Source organism: Pyrgilauda ruficollis, unplaced genomic scaffold, assembly GCF_017590135.1.
Source record: "Pyrgilauda ruficollis isolate IOZ18807 unplaced genomic scaffold, ASM1759013v1 scaffold41, whole genome shotgun sequence".
NCBI lineage: Eukaryota > Metazoa > Chordata > Aves > Passeriformes > Passeridae > Pyrgilauda > Pyrgilauda ruficollis.
In genome coordinates, this window is record NW_024525601.1 from 5884027 (window position 1) to 5901437 (window position 17411).

Genomic DNA, 17411 nt, shown 5'->3' on the forward strand with positions numbered 1-17411 from the left:
TGGATACAGAGTGCTGCAGGGATTCTGAGGCTTGCAGAGCTCCAAGTGACTTAAAATATGTACTTTGATATTAGAATAGGAGTTCAGTGATTTGAAATTAGCTGTGAATATTATCTCATAATAAAGCTAGATCTGAAATTGTGTAAATTTAAGGGGCAAAATAATGCAAAATATTTTGCTGTTACACTGTGTCTCCATTCTATTTACAGAATGAACGGAGTCAGCACAGAATTTGAAAACTGTATTGAACTTCATAGTGCCATTATGCCTTTCAAAAACACTGAAAATGTTGTTCAGATTTTTGTCCCCCACGTGTGAACTATACAGATTGTCTTGCAATTAAAACAGAGAAGTGTGATATTTAATTGTTTTCATTTCTCTACATCTTCCTGTATTCTTAAAAAGCATTTTGCCTGCCATTAAGACTTGTACAATATCAGTGCAAATGACCCATGGCAAAGGAGTGGATCAGGAGTTTGTAATGCAATCCAGGACTCTGTCCACCGAGGCTCCATCTGCTCTAACTAAAAATGTACATTATAGCCCAGAATCTATAGTTCAGTGGCACTGCCACTAGCACAGTATTCTGGGGGAAGAAAAGCTTGTATTAAGGTAATATTTTTCATTCTGCCTGTTGCAGGTTTGGTCAGTTTTCTGAGCCACAATACAGTTTCTATGACTGCACAACTTTTTGCTGGCCATAGTTTCTGTCCTCATGAGCAAAAAACAAAAGCCCATACGTTTGGTGCACCTGAGCAGCTCCTGATGTGGGAGGTGAAGAGGCTTCTGAACTTACTGCGTGGTGGCAGTGGCTCTCCAGGGAACCAGTAGTCAGTGCGGACAATGAGGGGATTTCATGTAGAATCAAGGCGGTGAGGTGAAGAAGATACTGATGAACTATGCTAGAGAAAAGCTTGGGATCCTCTAGCCTTGTCCAGACCTTCTTCTGGTGGTTACACCCATAAAGGGGGCGGTGCTAGCAGAGCAGGAGGATCTGGAAAATTCTTGGTTGTGTTGCATGGCGAATGTGAAAAGAAGCTATAGCAGAACTGAGAGGGTTAATATTTCTGTCAATGCAAATGAACAAAATGAAATACACTAATCACTTTTATTGAAAGCTAAATTTACAGGACAGAGGAAAATTGTATTTACATTGAAGTCACACTGCATTCCACCTATTAGATCTTGGATGACAGAACTTGTTCTGATGTAATATTCAGCCCCACTGATTACTCATTTTTATGCCAGAATGCTGGGACTAAAATGAAAGCAGACAAGCCCATTTAATTATTCCTAGAGGTAATACTCTTTAATTTAGAAACAAAGAGTTGGATTTTAAGCTGCATTGTTTATATCTACTTAAATGCCTCATGAGGTCATGTTCTTAATTTAGCATTTTATCTTAAAGAAGATGATAAAAAAGTAACACTATCAACAGAACAAAGAAAATACATTTCTGTTGAAATGGAACTCATATGACTTTAGAGAGTCTTGATAGATAGTCTGTCATTAAGCTGAAATATTTATATTACATGTACTGTGGCTTGGCATTAAAAAAAAGAACCAATAAAATGTTCAAATTCTTGTAGCATAGCAAAGGTCAACACAGGGATTGGTCTTTCCTAGTTTCTGGTTCATGACACAATTTTTTTTTCTCTCCTCCTAAATCTGATTTAACTAAGGAAAAAAAAATCCTAGAAATAATTTTTAATTGGAATGCTGATTTTATGTAGATTTCAGTGAAGATATTTTAAAAGAAGGACTCTGTATCTCCGTTAGTTTGAAGCTGCCATCATCATGTCTTTGCACAGAGATAGTACAGGGTATCGGTATCTGTCTCTGTCTCTCTCCCTCTTCCATGCTATATTTATAGCATCCCCCTGGCCATAAAAGGTCTGGACTGGGGCTCTGACATTCCACTGACTGCAGGCATTATTTTTGTTCTGGACCTTGAAGTCCAGTGCTTACCCCTCGTCCTAACTACGTCTTTCTTTGCTGGCTTCAGTGTTGCTGTATTTTTTGCTAGTCATCCATTTAGGAGCTCTTCCATTTGCTGCCATTCATTTGGATCCTGGTAAGTGGTTTTTTATGCTGGAAGGTTTTATGTGTTCAATTATTTTTAATCTGAATCTGTAATGCAAAGCTGACAGTAGCTCCCTTTATTCTTCTTAGCTCAGCAGTTGAGGGATTTGTGGATGTGAATCGAAGACATCTGAACATTCAGCTGTGAAACAAGAAAGTAGTGCAGGGGCTCTTTTATTTTCACTCAGCTATCTTTGCATACTGTCACAGTACTCTCAAATGAAGCCTGTGTTACTGAGATATAGGAGGAGTTTGTCATGTACTCTTCTGTGAGCTTAGAGAATTGTTAAATAACATAAATATTTTCTTGTTGTATAGGATGTTATCCTCTGCTTACAAGAGTTTCTTTTTTTAAATCTATTTCACTATTTTCTCTGATTGATGGAGTAGATCTTTAAAGAATTACACAGACTGATAAACAGCACAAGAGGTAATGCCAGCAGAATCACTTCCTTTAATGTGTAGCTATGAACTATGGACAGGTACAGGACTGTCTGTCTGCTCAGTAGTAATTTTAAATACTCAGTTAAACAGCTGCTAAAATATAGCTCCAAAAACTGTGAATTCATCTAACTATGGCCACTAATACTTTTAGGCCAAGCTCTGAAGTGCTACACTGATCTTGAGAGGGAGTGTAGCCCTCACACTGAAGGGGGCTGGCTGGTGCACACAGACGAAGTGGGTGCACGTAGCATAGATAAAACTTAAGAGATGGGAGTCAGTCTGATAATCAGGCAGTGCTCCAGATAGGAGCACTGTTTCTGAGTTACTTGTCATTTCCGATGGCATCACACTACTGTATCTGATCAGACTAATGTAACCAACTTATCCCGGCCTGTGAGCAATCCATGATGTTTCAGAGGAAATATAAAACATAACTTATGGTGTGATAAAATACCTATGAAAGGAGTTTCCTTTTACATGGTGTGAGTCAGTGCTGGTCTTTGATTTGAACCATAAGAGCTGACTTAGTGCTCAGTGCCTGCCTTGCTATCATAGTCCTTACTCCTATCACAGACTTCTACTCCTGAGAATAGTGAGATCCAGACCTTTCATGTTTGGAAGAAAAATGTTTCCTTTGTCCATTTTAATTTGGTCTTTTGGTTTGATAAAATGTAAATGAAATGCCTCGTTTAACTTCTTAATGGGCAACACATGCGGTGCTTCATACTTGTGGATCACCTTCCATGTTTGAAGCCTGGAAGGCTGTGGGAATGCCTGAGCTGAATGCCTGTTAGCATTGTGGCTGTTGTATGAATGGTGAAGCCAGCCAACACTTCAAATAAAGCCGTTGAAGACAAACCATAGTACCCTGCAGAAGGAAAACAGGATGTTCTCACGTTCCTTCTCTTTCAGTGTTCAAGACAGTATTCTTCTGTATGCCTTAACCTTCCTAGGCAGTGATCACAATGATTTACAAGTCCTAAACCCAGCTCTGTAGAGGTGGAAGAGGGAGGCAACGAAGAAAAATGAAGGAAAAAATCTTCTGAAACTAGGGAAATTAAGAGGAACTACATACTACTGGTAGCTAACAAAATTAAATAAGTAACAACACAAAGTACTGACAGGTACTAGAAACAAGGATGCTAGACAGGATAATTACATTCTTTTAAACTGACATGAAAAAATAGCTGGTATTAGGAATAAGAGACTTAAAAAAGAACATCAGTTTTTGCCATAGAGACCAATGGGCTAACACTCTTTCTCATTTATCCTTCTTCTTCAGATAAAAATAAAGTAAATGTATAATTTGGTCTCCTAGAAGTCTCACAATTTCCCTTTGGTCAGGATATCAGCAATTTCTTTTACATAAAAAGTTTATGAATAAATTTCTTCCTTGTTGACTTCCTGCAACTAAATGATCAATTAAGTTATCCTACAAGGAGCATTTCCCTTGTGAGATCCTTGAAATATAAGAAAATTTTCCTCTTTGTTTTTGGTTTTTATATGGTTTGGGTTTGGTTTGTTGGGTTTTTGGTTTTGGGGTCTTTTTTTCGTAATTTACCTTGGTTAGGGCAAATACCTCAGCAGCTTTCAAAAAGAATAGTTTGAAATTTTTTGACTTGCTATCAGAACCAAATACTAAAGAAAAAGCCAAGGACTGAAATTGAGGGGGCAAAAAGACCAGGGACAAAAAAATCACAGAATCATAGAATATTTTGAATTGGAAGGGACCCACAAGGATCATCAAAGACCAACTCCTGACCCTGTGCAGGACAACCCAAATTGGATATCTAGATTTTCATGAAGTCATGATTGTCTTCCAGTTTTGTAAGTGTATTTTAAGTCCAAACATTAAATAATTTTTCATTTCACGAAGCAGAACAATTTTCCTACTCTTGTGATCAATACTAAAAAAAAAACCTCAAGACAATAACAAACACCTCTCACCCTTGTTTTTGGACCTTCTTTAAATCCTTGTTAACATTTCCTTATTGTAGCTTATCTCTGTTACTAATCAGGGACCTTTTCAGGGACAATCCTCGTAGCCACTGAGCCTGAAAGAAAGAAAGGTTATCATATTGAGGCGATCTTGCATGTCATAGTAGAAAAAGTCAGTTATAACAACAGCGAAATTAAAAAGCAAAATAATGACTGTAATGCTGGTTTTAAAAAAAAACAAACAGATAAAGGAAATTCTTTCTGCACTCAACTTTCACCCCGTTTTGAGAGGGGAACTACCCTTTAACTGATCAAAATTTGTGCTACAAGTGACTACAAGACAATCAGCTGATGACGTGCAAACTAAAATTAAATGGGCCTATCTTCTGGAAGAAGGGTCTTAGCAACCTTGAACATGATATTTTAGGTTAAAAGAGAAGGATTTGCATTGAGGAGCATGATATTATTTTACCCGTTACATACAGACTGGATCCCTGATTCAACTGTAAAAGCATAATGCACAATAAGCCCTTTTAAATTGAACCCTGGTATCATGTACAAAACAATCACTGTAATGCACATTTAGAGAAAAACTACTTCCTTCTCAATCTTAGTGTTTTAATTCACTGTTGTAATAATAAATGGAAGATTAAATTCAATCTGACAATTGTATTACAAAAATAAATATGTTCATATATTTTTGTTTCAGCTTTTATAGCCTTGTTGGATTTCCTCATGCCTTTACAAATAATTTATTACTTTATTATCTCTATTGTAATTGAACAAAATTATTTATACTGTCTCTGAAAAATCCAGGCACACAAAGTTTTATTAGTTTACAGTGATAAGTGAGCACATAGAACTTGAATAGTTTGCAGTAGCAGGGAGCCAACTACAAATGAACAGACACAAGAGTGCAAAGGTTTTTGGTCATAATGGGTGACATGTGAGCATCTTGAAACTTGAATATGAACCTGTCTGAAAGTCTAAATCACATCATAAAACGATAACTCTAAATTCATTGCAGTTGATTTTTCAAGTTCAGTGTTAGTTTGTGTGAAGTTGAGTATTATTTGCATGCTAACTGAAGAGTTTCCTTGACAGTAGTCCTTATGTTTGACCTGTTCTTTTTCAGACATTATCCTGTTTATTTGCACCCAGAGAAGTGCAGTGAAACCCAAAATTCGAAGGCACCCATGATGTCTTTACCATTCTACCAAAGACACCATGAGCACTATGACCGTGCGTACCGCCACAAAGCGCTCTCCTCCACTGTGAGCCAGTACCAAAAGGAGACAAAGAGCAAATCTGCCGTCTATGCTCAAGGATCTGCAGCTTATGCCAGGGGCTCCGCAGCCTATCGCCACTCGTCTGCAGCAGGCTTCAGCCTTGACTCCTCAGCAGCTTACAGCCATGGCTCTTCAGCCTACGACCTCGAGTCGGCAGCCTACAGCCATGGATCCACAGCCTACGACCGCTCTGCCGCGCAAAGCAAGAGATCTGCTGCCTACAGCCTTGACGCTGAGTCTCTCAGCACCAGCTCAGCTGCCTACAGCCATGCATCTGAATCCATCAACAAGCTGGCTGCAGCCTACAGGCTGGGGTCTGAAGCCTACAGTTTTGGGTAAGATAATCCGTCTTCGAAACAGCATTGTGGTAGAAAAATGTCTAACCACTTCCCATTGAAAACAATGGCAAAACTCTCCTCCTCCACATAAAGTTTCTCTGTGACTTGGCATTAATGTTTTTTCCTGGTCCGGTGTTTCCCCTTGGCTTTGGCAATGGGAAGGACTGTGGTCAGCTTAGTTTGTTGGACTAATCTATGTGTGGTGCTTGGACTGTCATAAGAACAGCGCTGACAATGCTGATGTGGCTGTGTGCTGACATATTCACACTCCAGATTGGTTAGGCATGAGCTACCTCTTCTTCCAAGTTGTTTAGCCACATCAATACAGCTTAATTTAATATGAAGAGTTGAGATAGCTTTGGATTGAGGCTGTCTCTTATCTGACAAGGTTGGAGTAGTAAAAGAACTCAAAGCTCTTCATGCAAGTTTGAGTTGATTTGTCCATATATGATTAATTCTTCTTTGGCCTAATAGTTTCACTTTTGTGCTGAGTGATTCAAGAAACGGAAATTTTCACACTGTGTATTGGTTGAGGCATACTATTTCCAAAGTAGAAATAACCTGAAGTCCCATCTGACATGAGAAGAGTAGCTATGCTCAGCTCTCATGGGTTTTTTTAAAATTTAAGATAATAAATATTGCTCAAGCAATTACATTAGCATAATATTTTTGCTATAATAGCCTCATATTATTTGTATGTATATATCTCAGAGATTTACAGAAATTAGAGAAGTATTAAAGTAAGATTAGAGCAGCTGTTAGCAATAGAGGAAACAACCAACAAATTATAGCTCAAAACATCTGCTTGCTATTATATTAATGTAAAATTAAGAGTATCATTAGCATAACTGACCAAAACTTGTCCAGCAGAAAATTTAAGTTTTGAAAACTGATTATGCTGCCAGGATTGTGGATAATGGTGAAATCTTGGCCAAAACCAATGAAAGAAGGACTACGTGTACCATAGTAAACAATACCTTGTGATTTCAGCCTTCACTGAAATCCTGGCTTTCAGGAAGCTCAGGGTCCAATTGCCAGTTTGTTCAGGAATTTGATCCTCAGGCTGTTACAGTCGAGGTGAATGACTTTACTTAACTCCTTACTACAAGAAAGGCATTGAGTTTTGCTGGAACGTGTCCAAACAGGGGCAACAAAGCTGATGAAGGTTCTGGAGCACCAGGAGCAGCTAAGGGAAATACAGTTATTTATCCAGGAGAAAGGGATACTCAGGGGAAGGCTTATCACTCTCTACAGCTGTCTGAGAGCATAACCAGGCAGGACTTGGTCTCATCTACCAGGCAACAAGACAGGATGAGAGGAAATGGCCTCAAGTTGCACTAGGGGAGGTTTAGATTGGAAATTAGGAAAAATTTCTTCACTGAAAGGTATTGGAATAGGCTGACCAGGGAAATGGTGGAATCATCATTCTTGGAAGTGTTCAAAAAATGTGTGGCACTTAAGGACATGGTTTAAGGGTGGGCTTGGCAGTGCTGGGTTACTGGTTGAACCTGATGATCTTAGAGGTTGTAATGATTTTATGGTTCTGTAGCTGATTGTCTTAGACTGGGTCATATCCAGGCTTTGCTGTTGAAACAATTTTACTTGTGCAGATAATTTATCACTGAGAAGGCAGTGAGAATCTCATTTATAATCTGCTGGTGGAGGGAAGAAAACTGGAGGTGCTGGAACTGAGGGTTATGCTTCCAAAGGGTTCTGGGTAAGGGAAGCTATCCCAAATTTCTGCAGCAATGCAGCTGTGCCTGCACTCTGTTGCTGACCCTAACCCAAAGCTTGCTTCTTCTTGAAGAAAAGGTTCTCATAAAAAAGAACTTCAAGTTGTAAAAAAAGATTGTTAAAAAAACCTCTTTCTGAGTCCTGCTTACAAGCACTTCAGCTGTCACACAAGTTTCTTCTGAAACCTGTGTGTTCTCATTAAGAATAACTCTTAAAGAGTTTACTGAAATAAATAGAATTGCTTAGCTGAGAGAGAATTTAAAACATTTACTGAGGATTTGCTTTTGATTTAAAGTAGTATATTTGCATATATAATACTCTGTAGTACAAGACTTGCCAATAGATTGTTCAGATAAGAATATCTTGGCTGCAACTTCTTAATTTCTGTGATCCTGTCATTGTACTGGAGAAAATTCATTGCTGCTACCTAAGACAAGGAATCTGGAGATTAAATACATGAGATTCCAAGCTCTCTTACACAAAACTTAATTAACACAGAGAAAATATTTCTGAATTAAAAACTCAGTATTTAATTTGGATTTATGGTTAATATAGCCTCTATGTTGGTATTTATTTGTTTTTTGCAGCCCATATTTCTGCAATTTGCAAGAGGAAAAAGTAATGCAATTCTACAGTTAAATGTAGTTCAGATTTGAAGGAATTCTTGCCAAATTTGTACTGTCTTTCCCAGATAACCCAATATACTTCAAGGGGTAATGTGGAGACAACAAGTGTTACTCAATTAAATTAGGAAAATGAGACTTTCTGTTTTCATCCATATGAAAAGAATGGTATAGGAGAAAAAAAAAAAAGAGTCTTCAAATTCTTCCAATTTTATAGAAGTAGAAAAGGTTGAAATGCTGTATCTAAATGACCTGAACTATAGAGTGTTTGCTTGAAACAAGAATGGACATACAAATCCAAACCCAGACAAAATTTTTCAGCTAACAGTTGATGATTCCATATCAGTGAATATTGCCACCAAATATAGATATATGAATAATGTATATAGTTTTGCAGATAAACACCATTAAGCCCAACAGGAAAACTCAAATATTATGTTTTTGTTCAGGTTACTTCTTATTTTCATCTAAAGTAGCTTCTGGTAAATGTATAGTTATTGCAAAATTTAAGTCTCATCCTTTTTTGTAGTCACAGTACAGGAAAGAGTTCATGAAGCATTGGTGTTGACATGCAGTTGGTGCTATGTGAGGAATTTATCATGGGGAAAGCAGTGGAGAAGGACTAGGAACTAGGTAACCTGCAAGACCTTGACCTGGACCCAGTTCTATGGTATTGAAGCCTCACTTGAGTGGAAAACATTCCCAGGGTGTGAACGCAGGCGGTTTGAAGGAGCCACAGCTTGACTTTCCAGGAGGATGAAAAATTTTCCCTGTGCAAGTGGCCTGTCCCCCACATTTCAAGTCTTCTTCACACCACAACAGCTTGAGGAAGTACAGGGAGCAAAATGAAAACTGGCAAAATCAAGAGCAAGTATGGAAGCTTGCAGCTCTGCTGGTTGCAGTTGACCAGAGGTGCAAACTTCTGGGCTCCCAAAAGAAAGGGCATCTCACCATGGAGAGCTTGCCTCTTCACACCCAGCCCTCCCCACCAGCTTGTGGGGCTATCTCTAGCCAAGCATTTCTTCTTTGGCTTTAGCAGAGGCAGGAAAAGTGACATGTGCTGCTTTCCTTGAGGCTCTGTACAGGTGAGGGATGTATGTCTCCCGCAAGCTGATGCTGTGGCCACCCATCCTCTTCCCCATCCAGTCCTTGGGGGCTGCCAGCATGGACAGGTTGGCTCCTGTGGGAAACCTGGCTCCTTTCTCCTTCTTCCACAGCAGTGCTCCATTCCCTGTGTGCTTCTGAGAAGATTTGAGTCAGACCTGCCAAAGCTGCTTACAGAACTACAGGGCTGTCAAACAGGGCTGCTGGATTAAACTCATTTAACTCTTTTTTGTGGAAGCTCACTGACTTGCCTTTGCTCAAACTTTCACTGCTTTTCTATGTGTTATTGTCCTGTCTAGTGGTATCAATAATCCCATTGTGTCACAGGCAGATTATCTGCCACCGGAAGGGCTTGACACCTGCTTAGAGGGAAAACAGAAGTTATTGGTGTGGCTCAGGCATTTGCATGTATTTTGCAGGTCAGGCAAAACAGCAAAGAGGACATGGTGTAATTCAGGTGTACCAAGCAAAGAGAGGAAAAATGCCTTTCTAACTTGCCATTAATTAGGCTGACAGTGAGAGCTAATGCTCTTCTGAGCAACACTGTAACCAGGATCAGGACAAGGCTGAGTAAATAGTACACTTCCAGAAACATTAGAAGACCATGATCCTGGCGCTGCTCATCCTTTGGTTTATTATAGGTGAGGGTTAAGAAGCTGGCTGCCAGATGTCATACCCAAGCGTGGAAATTGTTTTAATGAGACCTGCTATGTGGAAACAATTCCCCTTCAAATAAAATTGTTGTGGAAGCTGTGTTAGCGAATATCGCCAGCAATGTTGCCTGGGCTTGTGACAAACCTGTCAGCAACTTAAAATTAATATAGTTTACCAGAGAGCATTTCTCATTTTTAGAGGCTGAATTTAAAGAGATCTTTGCTGAAAATATTTTTTTTTCCTTTCCTATAACTGGGTTTGCCAATCCTTTATCTCCTATTTACAGTAAATTAAAATACTGCATATTAGGAAAGAAACAGCTGCTAAAAAGAGAACCCGGACAAGGTTTTGTTGCTAATGGAGCTTCTCCAGCAGGTACAGCTGGTGCAACCATTGTGTATACCACTGTCTCTTTCTGCTAGGACAAGATACATGGCTTTTTTAGAGGTATAAAAGAGCTTATATCTGCCTTTTCTTGCAGGAATGAAATAACTAAAGAATGGGGTGTTGTGGTCTGCTTCCACATCCAGTGGCTGCAGACTCTCTTTGGGCAGTGTGGGAAACCTGTCCCTTCAGGCACAGAAACAAGGGCAGTGCCAACATATTTTTTGTCTGAGAATAAGACATCAAGACAGAACAAAGAATCTGTCTGGGAGTTGACAGTGCCAACATATTTTCTGTCTGAGAATAAGACAAGACAGAACAAAGAATCTGTCTGGGAGTTGTAGATGCCTTGCACATCCCTCTAGCCTAACTCCTCTTTAGGCTAGAGGGAAAAGTTAATAGCATCTGTTTTTTACATCTCAACAGAATTGTAGATGCCTTGCACAGTGTTTTCTTTAACTCCTCTTTAGGCTAGAAGGAAAAGTTAATAGCATCTGTTTTTTACATCTCAACAGAACAATGCCTGTGTGTTTTACCACACTAATGAAAAACTAGGAAAATGCTGGCATTGACATTTTAACATGCTGGAATCCACCCTGAAGTAAGGACAGTAGGCTTAGGTCACAAACCTTGATAAACCTGTACAGATAATATCTGACCTGGAAAAAAAATATACATATGCTAGCTGGGCATATCAGATGAGGCTGAAAGATGTTAAAAGGTCATGGTACTGTTCCTCCCTATGAAACTAGAGAGCACTGATACCCTGCTCTTGCTCGTCTGGGGAGATTCTGTTCCACATATCAGGTAAAAGGTTGGAACGTTTTAAAATAAAGGGCAAGATTTTAGAATCTGGTTCAAGAAGCAGAGTCCTGCTTTGGGCCACCTAAATAATGGTTTTAGGCAGGATTTTGGTTTTGTGTTGCTCAGGAAGAAATAGTGAGAACACAGGAAAACAGGGAAATAAACCTCATGATAGAATAGTGTTTAACCTGTTCTCTCAAGCAAAGAGCTCCATTTGATACGTGTTTCTCCTAGCCTCCATCTAGCTCTGCCAGAACAGAAGCAAATGATGGAGTTTAGAAAGTAGAAACATTTTCTGCTGCTTCAAATTTATTAATCTAATCTCTTGGTTTATGCAGTGCAATTCTACAGAACATTTTGGAGTGACTGTAGGTATCCCTCTGAAAACATCAGCTGGGTGCTCTGGTATGGTCATAAAGGTGAGATATTCAGCTTCAAACACAAGGAGTGTTTGAGTGAAAAACAGCCTCCAAACAAACAGAACCTGTAGCAATTTATTCTTGCCTTTTCAAATAGTTTTAGAGAGATATTAATGAAAGATAGGAAATCCCACTGTCATACAGAAAAGATATCAACAAAATGGCTAGCAGGGAGTGATGGGAACTGCTGTATATTCTTCCCATTAATTCCCTGAATGAATGTGTAATCTGGACCTTAAATGAAAACTAAACTGACTGCAAGGCCAAACTCTCCTTTAGGAATAATGTGTTGTCTGGATTTAACAGTGCTGTAAATGCCTGAGCTGAAATTTTCACCACATTTCAACTACATTTATGAAAATAAAAACTTCTAGACATTTTAACTGAAGTTCAATTGATACTGTGATCCTTCTTGATCTAGAAACTACCGGGAATGAAGTGGCCTCCTAACACGTTCAGCCTAAAGCTCTGAGGAAATCTAATGGCTGTCAGAGTCAAAATTCCAGGTGTGACCCATTTTTAAATAGGACAGGAAAAAAAGTCACCTGCTAAGTAAAGATCTGCAGCTCCTTACAGACTCTAGTTCAATTAAGAAAAATAATGAAAATAGTTTGCCTTTGGTGTTTCTCATCCCTTATTTGAGGAGTTCTCCCAGTGCATTTGTGGTTTGCTGTAGTGATTGCACCACATCATTGTCCAGCCCAGGAGTAAGGCCACTGCACGCCCCATTTCAATGTGTCTCTCTCTTCCTTTTTATTTTACTCTGCCTGGACTGTTCCCGAGTGTTTTCTGTTGTATTTCTGTCCCTAAAGCTGGATCTGCCTCTCTTGTACTCCATCCCTGGCTGTCCTGGGCAGTGCCTGGTGTCAAAACCCAGAACCCACAGCATCTCTCTCCTGTTGATGTGGTCTGTGCCTTAGCTGACCCAGTGGTGCCTGGCATGGAAAACCCTTGGCCCCCATCCTGTGGTGTGTGCCACAGTCCCTCACTGACTCTGCCTTCTTTAGTGTGGAAACCAGGTTACAGGGAGAGGAGGAAGGAAGGAGAAGGCGTGCACGGTTGCTTTTACCCCCTGTACTGAGTGTCTCTTGGCAGAAGTGCTGCAGGCTTGGTGATGGTGGCCCTGGGGAGCACAGGGGAATTACATTAAGACAGAGAGCTTGAGAATGGGAGATTGATTTAACAGGAGCTGGGTAGGGAGAGAACTCTGTCCAACTCAAAGGGATGGACACAAAGAAATGAAGGGAGGACAGGAGAATGAAAGTGATCCTGTGTCATCTCACACACAGTCTCAGTAGATAGATTACTAGCACACATTTTGGAAACTAAGCACTCATCTTGTGTTGGTGGTGGTACTTTTGCAGGGATACAGCCTAAGGAAAACATTAGCCCAAGGCTATAATATTATATTACATTATGCATATGTAACATTCCCGGGGCCCAGTGTTAGCATGGGGTTTGATATATGTGTGCAGTGTGCTGTGTGGAGACACCAGCTAAGGTATCCAGGGTGTGGGAAGCAGGCTATCCCTGGCAGAGGCACATGTCAGGGCTAACAAGCCTTGCTGAGAAACCATCATTCTGCTCCTGTATCTGCACATGTAAGCTGGGAGCTCATAGCTGTGTAGACAATTCCCCAGACCAGAAGCAGAGTCACACGTGATTTTCTGTGGTGATGTTGCAAGACAGGCGAATAGACATGTTGGGATTTATTAAAGACTGACAAATAATTAGCATATTCCATAGCTATGGAATAGAGATGTGTTGCTTTGGCAAAGGAGGACCAGGTGTTTCGAGCTTTGTTTACACAATTTGTATCTATGCTAAAAATTAACCTAAAGTGATTGCCTCAAATATGCTTCATGCTCTTTGGAATCCCTCCCAGTCTGGTGAGGACGGGGTGTGGGGGGGAAGCTCTTCCTCCTTTTCAGTCATCCTCCATTTATCTGTTCTATGTTAAATGGTGCTAATTCACCCAACTCTTCTCTTCCCACTGGAGAGGAATGGGAGAGCAGTGGGAATGGCAACACTGGTTTCTGAGCCCTACAATTCTGTAGAGAGACTTAAATGATCTTCCCAAGTCCCAGCCCAAAAACTGTTAAAAGTACATTGCTACCAGGTATATTGCTTACTCTGTCTATTTAGATTTAATATCAAGGGGCATAGATGATATGTTTGTAATGGTGAGATTGTCAAAAGCACACTTAGTTATGTGTTTAATAACTCTGAAACTATGGCTATTAAAAATTATAAGTTCTTGATTACAAAACAAGACAGCCAAAAGTTGTAGTACTTTAATTGTATTTTTGAGTGCTTCTTAACAGCTGTTTTCCTGATTTTACAATATAATTTTTATTTCAGACTGAAAAATTCCAGCTTAATGATAGAAGATCAGTCCTATAAGATGAGTCCCAAAGCAAAGAGAGCAAAACAGAGTTTGATATCAGAGGACAAAGAAAATGAAGCCTTAGACTACTCAGTGCCCATATTCACAGGACGGTATGTTCATTAAATTTTCTTTGGTATCTTATTTCTGACATTTTATTAACAAATTATAAAATAACAAATCTATTAATCTGTCTTTACACTCATGGATCTTATGGTGATAGTTTGCACTTCATATGAGTGAGAAAAAGAGAAGTAAACTGACTGGCAGGAAATTGGACATTGTTCATCCAGAGCCAGGACAAATGAACCTACGTGTCTGGACTTTGTTTTGAACACATTGTCAGGGCCACTTTCTATGAAATGAAAATATAATTAGAACTCTGCCTATTGAGAACCTGGCAAGCATGTTGTCCACATTATTTAGCTTATTCTTTTGGTTTGAAAACTTGTTCTGTAATCAAATCTCTCTTACCCAGCATTAAACATAGAAACAATGAAACAACGTGCTAATATCTTGTCCTGGCACGGGGAAACCCTGGAATAAAACCAAATGCTTTCTCAAATCCATTGTAATGATTCATACTGATCTCACGTGTTGGTGGTATTTATTGCATGGTTACTACTGATGTAATATATCTTACTGCAGCAGTGTTCTCAGTAAAGCTGAATGTGAACTTTATGTGGAAGCCAGAACTAACATCAGCAAAGAGGCTCCCCTGCCCTTTTTGGGGTATGGCATGGTGATTTTAGTAGGAGTCTCCAGCAGCTCCAGCATAGTCACTTGTTCACTCTAATACATACTGGGATGTAGTGTGGAAAACTTGCTCTTGGTTACAGGCCAGGAAAAAAAATTTTTGCCCACCTGCAGTTGAACAGAAACCTCCGTTCAACTTGTCTTTCCTCTGCAGCACAGCGTTTTTCAGGGGACACATCCAAGCTGTTTCCAGGAGCCAGTGCTTTTCTGTCTACTGCTTCACCAGCACCCAAAAGCACTTCTGCTTTATATCCAAACTTGTGGTTTCATGTGAACTGAGTTCCAGCTTGTCTGCGGAGGGTGTTATTGCTCTGGCCTTTTGAACATTTGCGATGCTTTTGTGATGAGAACAGTAGGGGGTTTTTTTATTAACTCCCTCCCACTATCTCAGAGTAATTTTTTTCTCACCCCTTGTACATTCCTGTGTTGATTTCACTGCTCTTTGATCCAACCAACATAAAAAAACACACTGCTGACTTTTAAAAAAATTGCTTTGGAGTTTCATCTGTATCTTCTATGATAGAAACACATAAAAATTTGACAGTCCCATACAAAACTTGAGATAACATATTCTCAAGGCTTCTCACTACTTTTGCATCTGAGCCACTGTTTATACTTATGCAGCAGATTTGCAGCTCCCCATCATTTGTCTCCCATGCACAAATATCCTTCCTTTTTATTGTATGTTGAGTCTACACAAGTAAAATTTTTAGTATTGGTCAATAGTTGAAAAACACAACTCTTGATTAGTACTTAGCTTTTTTACAGGCCTCTGTGATCTTAGCACATCATGTTAACATTTTAACAAATATTAAGAAACAATTTAAATTTAAAAAAAATTTTCTAATGCATACAGTAATATCTAATTCAATGTGACTGTGTGTAGCTTCATTTATTTGTGTCTGTAAAATATTTTCGTGTCCTGTTTGGGATCCTACATTAAAAGGTACTGTAAAATTCTTACATCATTGGGTTTTTTTTGGTTTTTTGGGGCTTTTTTTTGTGTCAATCTTACTTTTTGCTTATGGCAATTCAGAAAGCTGTGTGTGCTTTTCTGCCACTGAGATGACACAAAATTTTTAAATTTTGTTTGGGGATTTTTAAAATGTTCTAAATTAGTTAAAAAGAGCATATGATGACTGTATAGTGCTCAACTCAACATGGCATGAAATGGTATCTATACCAGTGGAAGGTTTAGGCCTTCCACTGTTGGCATCATGCTCATGACCACATGCCAGGACTGTGGAAGTTGCATGCCACATTCCACTCAGATATTTATTTTTGTTTGAAAGATAACAGCTGAAGCCCATTGAACCATGTGCATGCTATATGTCATTCCCAAATTCCCCAGTGAAATTGATGTGTTGTTTCCCATGGGCAGAGAGCTGTTAAAAGGAATAGTTATTTATAAAGGTCATCTCTCTGTGGGTTTGTTGGAGCTGGGTGACCTTCAGCGATGTGTCACCATTTCCATTATTTAGCTCTACTTCAGAAGCCTGAGGTTCTGCTGTAGAAAAAATACTTTGCTCAGATTATTCACTTAGCAACTGATCCTTTCAAACACCTTTTAAATACCTGGGCTAATCGTTGCAAGAGAAAATTGTGGACAGCCAGGCGGTATTTTAGACAGTAAAACACCCAGAGCTTGATGTAATGCCATAAGTGCTGAAGTTGCTGAATGTGGTTCATGGAACTATTTGCAATCACTAATAACCCTATGCCAAAGGACTGTAGATGGCAAATACCCTTAAAATTATATTTTGCCTATGCCATTTGGGGTTGGATCTGTTTGAAAATTATTTTCTACTGAAACCCTTGAGACTTGACTGTAAAATCTGCTCTTAAATGGTACAGTTTGCTGGTTTATTGCGTTTGTCATTTCAGGGAACATGTTTCTCTTTGATCTGGGAAGATTATAACAGGGAGAAATTATTTGAAAACCGAAATATTTAATACTGTTGATCAAAAGCATCTGGGGATTACAACTGCAGATGACTAGGATGAGTTCTATTTTAGTCAGAGGATATTCATCAGCTCCCAAAAGATGCTTAATGTCTTGAGGAACCAGTCCATACTGTGAAGTTGCTGAGATCTTAACTAATGTAATTAAGGAGGAAATAATATCAGTTTGCCTTTGAAGAAAAATGCCATGGATTAATTTAAAATGAATATAGAAAGCTATATTCATATGCATTACACTGATATTTTCAAAATTGTTTTTAAAAATCTCTTCCCTATATCTGCAGCTTCAGGTGATATTTCAGGTGACAGCTGGTGTGCCTCAGTGGAGGGAATCTATCATTCCATTGATTTATTAAGGATCATCCTCTTAAAGCAGACTGAAACACAGGAAGTTGAGTTTGAGGGTGATCAAAGCTCTATGCTGTTAAGTAAGATTTTTAGTCTTTTCAGCAGCTGTTAAATGTAATTAAGTTTACAGCATTCCACTGCTTGAC

General features: G+C 39.2%; 1 protein-coding gene across 3 annotated transcripts in view; it reads left to right on the forward strand.

Annotated features, from left to right (window-relative positions):
• Positions 1–1940: 1940 nt before the first annotated feature.
• MYOM1 (myomesin 1) overlaps positions 1941–17411 on the forward strand; it is a 75220-nt gene continuing 59749 nt past the window's right edge. For all 3 annotated transcript variants that reach the window (XM_041477575.1, XM_041477576.1, XM_041477577.1), the window contains exons 1-3: positions 1941–2074; positions 5600–6088; positions 14175–14312. In XM_041477575.1, coding sequence (XP_041333509.1) covers positions 5661–6088; positions 14175–14312 — 566 coding nt within the window. In that variant the 5' untranslated portion in view covers positions 1941–2074; positions 5600–5660. The remainder of the gene's footprint in view (positions 2075–5599; positions 6089–14174; positions 14313–17411) is intronic.